This window comes from Mandrillus leucophaeus, unplaced genomic scaffold (genome assembly GCF_000951045.1).
Source record: "Mandrillus leucophaeus isolate KB7577 unplaced genomic scaffold, Mleu.le_1.0 Scaffold123, whole genome shotgun sequence".
Taxonomy (NCBI): Eukaryota; Metazoa; Chordata; class Mammalia; order Primates; family Cercopithecidae; genus Mandrillus; species Mandrillus leucophaeus.
The window spans coordinates 4456000-4464798 of NW_012100654.1; the positions used below are offsets into that span (position 1 = coordinate 4456000).

The 8799-nt window shown below is 41.4% G+C and overlaps 1 protein-coding gene across 1 annotated transcript in view; it reads right to left on the bottom strand.

Moving 5' to 3' along the window:
* Positions 1-8799, bottom strand: part of PARP14 (poly (ADP-ribose) polymerase family, member 14) — a 51219-nt gene that overhangs the window by 29091 nt on the left and 13329 nt on the right. The window contains exons 5-6 of the mRNA XM_011971561.1: positions 8387-8623; positions 2443-4685 (exon numbers count right to left, since the gene is read on the bottom strand). Of these exons, the coding sequence (XP_011826951.1) occupies positions 2443-4685; positions 8387-8623 (2480 nt within the window). The remainder of the gene's footprint in view (positions 1-2442; positions 4686-8386; positions 8624-8799) is intronic.

Consider the following 8799-nt stretch of genomic DNA (forward strand, 5'->3'; position numbering starts at 1 on the left):
AAAAAAAAAAAAAAAAAAAAACCATAGTGAGATGTGACTTCGCACTCACTAGGATGGCTATAATCAGAAAGAAGATAACAACAAGTGTCAACAAGGAGGTGGAGAAATTGGAACTGTCAATGTTGCTGACAGGAATGTAAAATGGTGCCACTGCTTTGGGAAATGATCTAGCAGTTCCTCAGATGGTCAAACACAGAGTTACCACATGACCCAGCCATTCCACTCCTAGGTATATACCCAAGAGAACTGAAAACATATGTTCATACAAAAACTGGTATACAAATGTTCATAGCAGAATTATTCATGGAAGTCAAACAGTGGAAACAATCCAAATGTTCATCAACTGAAGAATGGATAAATAAAATGTGGTCTATCCATACAATGGAGTATTATTCAGCCATAAAAAGGAAGTAAGTTCTGATACATGGTACAACATCGATGAACCTTGAAAACATTCTGCTAAATGAAAGAAGTCAGTCAGACAACTACAAATTGTATGATTCCATTTATATTAAATTTCCAGAATAAGTGAATCTATAGAAACAGGAAGTAGATTAGCGGCTGCCTAGGGCTGGGGAGGTGGGTGGACGGAATGGGGAGTGACTGCTAATGGGCACAGGGTTTCTTTCTGGAATGATGAGAATGTTCTAAAATTAGATTGTGGTAATGATTGCATACTTCAGTGAACATACTAAAAACCACTGAATTGCACATTGTAAACAGGTATGGTATGTGAATTATATCTCAACAAAGCTGTTTAAACAAAAAGGAAGGTGATTGAGTGTGACTGTTAATCAATTTTCAGCTTTTCTCAAGACAGTTGTGATGCAGAAATATGCTGAAACAGCAAATATATTCAGGTTAATATAGTTTCAATTGTGTCATCTTTTATCACATTACATTGGACACTGGATGTATGCTTAGATATACTTTTTCTTTTAAACAATTCAAAGCAAAACATTTGGCAAGTTTATTAAATTTTGTTCATTTCACTTAATATCATGTAAAGCACATATTCAACTGTATTTTGTTTAAAGATGATGAAGATAAGTAACACCCAGTGCTAGTAATTTAGGACTTTGGTCTTGGTCTTTGAATAAAACACTCAGACTTGATGAAACTTTCATTGTATTGTGATGTCTGTTTTCTTTTATGTATATTGTGCTAATTGATCTTCCTTTTAAAAAGTGGGGCAAAAAAGAGCCCAGCAGCATTCTTGGGTGGCAGGAAGGGCATTCACCCAGCTCTGGGTCCCAGGGTCCCTCTGGCAGCCCCGAGCACATTCACTCCACGCCAGCAGAGGAAGGTTGAGGCAAATATCCACTGGAAGACACAACTATGGCCATGCCAGTTAAGACAGTAAGGAAAAATGTTTCTGTTGGTTGGGAAATAAGTGCTGCCCGGCATCTGCCCTCACTGCTCCCACCATCTCTACCCTGACTCCCCTGCCAGGACTCCCCCAAATCTTCCAATTAAAGAAGTAGTGCCTGGCACAGTAGGAGGCTTCAGACCCTGGGCAGATGGCTGCTGTTCTGATTAGTTAGACCCTATGTTGCTAAATACGGTGGTTCATGCCTGTAATCCCAGCACTTTGGGAGGTTGAGGCGGGCGGATCACCTGAGGTCAGGAGTTGAAGACCAGCCTGGCCAACATGGTGAAACCCCATCTCTACTTAAAAAAAAAAAAAAGAAAAAATTAGCCGGACATGGTGGCACGTGCCTGTAGTCCCAGCTACTAGGGAGGCTGAGGTGGGAGAATCACTTAAACCCGGGAGGTGGAGGTTGCAGTGAGCCGAGATGGTGCCACTGCACTCCAGTCTGGGTGACAGAGCGAGATCCTGCCTGAAAAAAAATTAAAAATAAAAATAAACATTTTAGCCCCCCCGCCGCCGCCATGCCCCTGCAGCCTACAAGAATTGTCCCTACATACTGCCTGGCACCTGTAACTTCCTCAGGTCCACTTTTCACTTCCTCACTGGTGTTGGGCGCTGATGGTCCCTCAGACTCTGGCCCTAAGCTCACTCTTGCTCAGCATCATTGACAAGATTCCTGTCTTCTGCATACCCTATGCTCTGATTGTTCTGTATCTGCTGTCAGTAAATTAGGAAATTAGTCTTAGATTTACCAAAACACGGCAGGCGTAAAGTATAGAGAACTGTCTAAATGTGTGATATTATGGATTTCTACATCTACTGGAAACCTAGAAATCTGACCTCTACACACTTTCAGTTCTCACAAATAATTGGCCGATCTCTATTAGTAAATGATTTGGTAAGGAGCCCAGTTATCTAAGGAAAATTGTTAAAAGGTGGGCGTGGAGGGCATGGGATTCTCTCCCTTGATTCTCCCCTTGGTCCTTATCTTTCTTCAGCCCTGCATGAGAGAGTCGCTGACTAAGTGGAGTCACAGTGCCCTGGTGGTGTTCTGTAAAGGCAACACTCACCTTAGCATTCTGCACGCCTTCTTTCACCAGCAGCATCTGCAGGCCTCCCGGGGACACCAGACTTCCTTGTTTCCATGATGTTTTCCCAGGCCCTGCTGCTGCTGGTAAACTGGGCGGGGCAGCTGTATCTGGCAGGGTGGCTTTAAATACAGTTTTCACAGCTTCTGCAAAGGCCTCAACAGTCTTCTCAGATACATCAACAAGGTAGATTTCTTTCAAGTAGTGTCCATCCTTCTTGCGTTGGAAGTTTTCCTTGATGGCAGAAACAATGGTCTCCACGCATCGGCCTAAGGGAAAGCCAAAGACTCCAGAACTAATAGCTGGGATGGCTATGGATCGGTACTTGTATTTTTCGGCTAGACGGAGACTTAGTTGCACAGTTCTCCTTAATAGGTATACACACCTCGGGGCCTCACATCCGTTCCAGCGGGGCCCCACTGCATGGATCACGTGGTGGTAGGGCAGCTTTCCTGCCTTGGAGATGGTGGCATTGCCCGGTAGGAGTCTGCCCTCTCTCTTCACTATCTGGTCACAGTCGGCCTGGAGCTCAGGGCCAGCTGCTTTTGAGAGCGCAGCGGCCAGGCCACCATAATGCTTAAGGTCCTCATTAGATGCATTTACCACCACATCGACAGGAAGCTGTGCCAAGTCACCCTGCTGCACAATGAGCACGATGCCGGGGGCCAAGGCCGTCCGAGAGAAGCACTTCTGCCCAGAGGGGCTGCCTCCTTCCTTCACTTCTTCATTCTCCTGTAGTTCAATGTAACAACCAAACAACCGTTTGATCTCACGTTGATAAAACCATGCTTTATCCCGGAAGAACATCTTGGCTCCTGGCTTATCAATATGGACACTTTTAACACAGACTGAATCCCGGGCTTGCTTGACGATGTCCATTGCCTTCAGTACTTCGGTCTTTGAGCCAGTTAGTAAAATGCCTTTTTGTTTGTTCTCAGGATTGAAACTTACCTGCACATTTGTCCTCTTTATCTTTGGCAAGAATAGCTTCTTTTCTGTCTTTAAATAGTCAATAACTAAGGAAGGCTTTACTTCAACCAGTCTCTCTATTTTCATGTTTTGTTCAATGAAGTTAAAAAGCAATGCATAGGTTTCATTTACTTTCTTTACACAGCCTGTAATGATGACTTCAGCTGTGGTTTCTGAAGATAACTCATTGATGATTACAGTGTTTGGGGAGAAATTTTGTCTCTTACGCAAATTATGAGTGAGCCCTTTCCAGTTCTTGCCATGAAGAACTTCTTTGTTCTCAACTTCAATGCGCTTATAATCTAAGGCACTGAGCATGTGCTTTTCAGCTTCTAACAGGGCTTCAGAAGAACAGCTGGTTAAGAGAACAGTTGTACCCTCTAGCTCATAAAGTGCAAGAATTTCCTGTGCTATGAAAAGAGACTTAGAGAATTCTTTCCAGTTTACCTGTTGCAAAAACTGAAAAATCTCAGGAGAAACCTGAATGTTTTTCTGAGCCATGGTGTACACCTTTTCCTGGATTGCACACTTGACTTTATACACATCTACACTAGGTCCTTTCAAGCACAAGTGTTGAGTGACTCCATCATAACAAATCTCTATCTCTGGGCACTCTGTGTGTAAGTGGTCCAGTAGACTGCTGTGACACAAAAGAAAATACCTGCCTGGAGAAATGACCATTTTTTCCTTCAAACTCTGCTCTTCCCTTTTAATTTTTTGAGTAGTGCTTTCTATTAACTCCTTGACTTGTACCTCAATGCTTTGGACATCCTCTGATTTCCCTGCTAAGATTATCATTTCCTTAAGTGTATCAAACTCAATCAAAATCCTGTCATCTTTCACATCATTTTTTATGGTGTCCCACATTGTTGGATCCACTTTAATTGGGGTGACTTTATATTTAGACCTGATGCTAGAGAGTGCCGTGGAAGTATCTGCCTGCCAGGTCTTGATTCTCGGTCTCCCTTCATTGACTAAGGTGGCTGCTGGTCTGATGGTAACTTTACCACTGAGTTGGGACCACGTGAGCTCACAGTGACAACGCCTCATTTCATCGTTTATCTCCTCAATCAGGTGATTCTTTTTCTGTAAGAATTTCCATAAGGGAAGATCTAGTGACTCTTCAAATGGTGCTGGAAGCTTGATCAGAGGCTTCTCCTTTCCATACAAGGCTGTGCCCAGTGAGGCATAGTACGGGAACACAGAAAGCGGCATTTTATTGAAGTCGAGTTTTGTGGCCATGATGGTGTCTAACACTTAAAAGGAAAGAAATAAAATAACGTAAGCCCAGGATGATATATGGCAACTAAAAACAAAACAAAATTTTCCTATTTTAGAGAAAAAAAAAATCTAATGTTTTTCTAACAAAGGAAAGAAATAAAACAAAGACCAAGATGGTATGTGGCAAAGAAAAACAAAACAAAATTTTCCCATTTTAGAGAAAAAAAAATCTCATGTTGGTAGAATTGTGATGTTACAGCATATTAAAAAGCAGCACTACTCTCAAAGTGCTCAAATATAAACTGATATGGGTTAGCAGTGCACAGGTGCGCAGGTATCCCTTATTGAATGGAATAATTACTTTCTAGCCAAGATCCATCTATGCTGAAATCCTGTTAATTAAATTCCGTTTACTGTTTTCCTGATATTACTGATATATCACCATCATGTTAAGAAATACATGAGTTTGGTCACAAGCGTGAGACTAATGTTTGCCCTAGTATAAAAAATATTTTGGTGCTCAAAGTGAAGCTCACCTTAGTATTATGCTATTTGGTCTTCCTGTACAGCCCTATAATTTTAGGCTTCAAAATTGAGTTAGATTAACATTAATACCTTGGAAAGGAGGAGCATAATAATAAATTATTATAGCTTAGCATGTGTCACACACTATTCTGAGTGCTTTACATATATTTAACAACCATTTGAGGTAGAGACATTATTATTATCATCCCTACTTACAAATGATAAAACTGAGGCTAGGGAAGGTCAGATAACTTGGATAGGGTTACATAGACTGCAGATAACTCAGCTAAGATTCAGTGTTTGTCCAACCCCAAAGCCCATCCTCTTGCCCCTCTACCAAACCCGAGTCATCATCACAGTCCTCTGACAGCCCAGCCCCACAGACTATGATTCAGTAAGACCCACACCTCCTCCTGGCCCTGCTGCAATCTCCTTTTTCCACTTCACTGGAATACTCCCATGGGTGTGTTTGCGTGTGTGTGCATGCGCATGCTCTTCTCTTCCAAGCCCCTCCTCATTTTGTGTAAGTTATTAGGCAGAGCATCTACAGAAAGGGAATCAGAATGTGCTCCAATAACAACTTGGGTTAAAAGAGCAACCTTTGTGGAAAGCTGTTAAAGTAACTTCACCTTGTGTGTGATTGGGTCCTAGAGCTGGTATCGAGCATGATGGAAAGACAGTGGCCTTCAGAGGCCCAAACATACAGCTTCAACTTCCCAACGTGGCCCTGTGGCAGCCCTAAGCCTAGGCAGTATTTATGATTACCAACATACTGAGCACTGTCAGGCACCAAGCACTTTGCTGGTATTATTTCATTTCAACCTCACAGCACTCCTCTAAGGTAAGCAGTAATGTGAGTCCCATTTTACAGATAAGAACACAGAGGCTTAGGTGGGTTAAAGTAACTTGGCCAAGATTACAAAGCTAGTAAGCACCAAAGCCAGGAATCAAATTCAGGTCTGTCTGACCCAAGAACCATGGCAGATGTCATCTTAATATGCCTTCAAGTCTCCATCCTGCTTTGCTTGTCTGTAAGGACAAAGTTTATCTAACCGTGCAGATTATTAATGGGATTGTGAGATACTGTAGCAGAAAAAACAGCCAACGATCTTACAGACATAGGTGTTCAATGAAAATTCTCTTCCTTAAAAATTAAATCAGATTTTGTGAAGTTGAACCAAATAATTTTAGAGTAAAATGCCTAATTTTTTCCTCTCAAGAAATCTACATAAAACACAATATTGTGCAACAAATTCTCTTTTAAACCAAGCTCTATCTACCATCTGCCTCATTATTGGCAACCCATTGTGAATGGTGAACTACTCTATAAGAAAAATTAACGTTATAGGTGAACAGGAGATTTGGAAAAAGGAGAGAAGTTAGGGTATATGTTATGGGACCAGAATACCCAAGTTCAAATCCTGACTGTGTCACTTACTAGCTGCGTTATCTTGGGCAAGTTATTGGACCTTTCTGTGCTTCAGTTTCCTCACGTGTAAAACAGGGATTATAACAATCAAGATGCCCATAAGACAGACTGTCTGAGTGCACTTGGTAACACCCTGCGAAGCTATGCAAATGTAAGTTATAATTAAAAGAATAAGAAGCTAAGCTGGATGCAGTGACTCATGCCTATAATCTCAGCAATTTAGGAGGCAAAGGAGGGAGTATTGCTTGAGCTCAGGAGTTCAAGACCAGCCTGGGAAACATGGCGAAATCCCCTCTCTGCTAAAAATACAATATATTAGCTGGATATAGTAGCATGCACCTGTAGTCCCAGCTACTCTGGAGGCTGAGGTGGAAGGAACCTGAGCCTGGGGAGGTTGAGGCTACAGTGAGCCATGATCATGCCACTGTACTCCAGCCTGAGTGACAGTGAGACCTTGTCTCAAAATAAATAAATAATAAAATGAAAATTAAAAAATAAAAAGAAGGAGAAGCTAGAGAACAAAAAAGAAAGTCAGTATATCACAGATTGTGGAGGACAGAGAATGAGTGAGTTTGGAGGAGGAGGTGTGGTCAAAAAAGTTAGATGGTACAAAGGGATCAGGGAGGAAGGGAACCTTTGAGAGGGCCCCATAGAGTTTACATGAATAGCTCTGGGAGAAAATAAACCTTCATTAAATAGTACTTAACATTAGTTGTGTATGTGCAGAATAGCCCTTCTGAGGACAAACCCAACAGCCCCATGCCCTCAAGATGTTTGAAAACCCTGAAACTGTCAACTCGCACCACAAACTGGGAGGTTAATTTCTAGGGTAGAGGATTTTATGTACCCCTCTCTCTCCCTGGGCCCAAGACCAGGCAGAGGGAGATTTGAATATGTGACAGAAGCTCCTCTTTGTCCCTTTGCCCAAGGAATAGTAGGTCTTTCATTCCATTTTAATTCAAACCATACTTTTACCCAGTTTTCCCAACTCATAAAAATTGAGTTGGGAAAAGGGAGGTTCCTTCAAGTACCCTGTTGGAACAATTTCTCTCAAGTGAGTGGCATACCACATTATCCTATGTCATGCCCCACCCTTATTAATCCCAGGCACAATTTTCCTTCTTTTCCTAAGAAGCCTGGCCCCCTAACTCCTTCTGCTCAGCCTTGACCTCTGAACACAAGTAGAACCTCCAAGCTGACCTTGTATATGCCTCAGAGAACTGGCAGTCTTTGTCACAAAACACTCACAAGTGTTTCTCTAAGGTTCAGCTGGACATGGTTTTCACAGGGTCACTCCAAACAATATTCCAGCAGGCATCCACTGGTCATGTGAAACCACTCCTGTCCATTTTTGAATGACGGTACAATAGGTGAAAGTAGTAGTGGTACTGTACAGGAACTCTATGAGTTGCTGAGTATTTCTTTACCTAACCTTGTTGTAATTAATTTGAGTGTTTCTATCAAGTGTGTGGCTAAAACACAGATCATCTCCTTTTTAATATAGTATTTCAAAGATCCCAAGAATGTATTTTTCAGTCCATCATAGGTAGAGACTCATGAAAGAATCTCCTTAAATCTTTCAAAAACTTGATGTTCCTTCTCTAAAGTCTGAATCACTGGCCTTATTAAGCATCATATCCCAGATGAACAGGATTATTTATTCAATTCCCAAAGAAATGCATAAATAAACAAATAAAACACATCAGAACTAAATTGATAACTGTTAAGCTCAGCTAAAAATGGCCTAGATTATGCCATGTATGACAGGTTAACAAATATTACCTTTTCTGTCAAAAAATTCAATCAGAGCTGAACTCTCTTCAGGAAAATATTCAACATTGGCAACTCTTCCCCCTCCACTATAGGGATTTTCAAAGAAAAGTTTTAAACTGTAGTCATCAACACCAGGTGGCAGGTTTTCAACCCTGATTGTTTTTGTCACTTCCAGAAGTCTTGGAGAAAGCTGAAGTTGTTTAATTGAATGGTGCCTGGTACAATCATCAACAAATCTTACAGTATCTACAAACCAAAAAAAAAAAAGGAAAGAAAATCAGTAAATTTTGATTGTATCTTTATGTTGTATAGAAGAAAATGTCTGGCTACTAATTGAGTTAAAAGGGAGAGCTAAGCACTCCATTTTTAGACACAAGATCTTAACACCTACATGAGAATTTACATACCTAAAACTCCCAGTC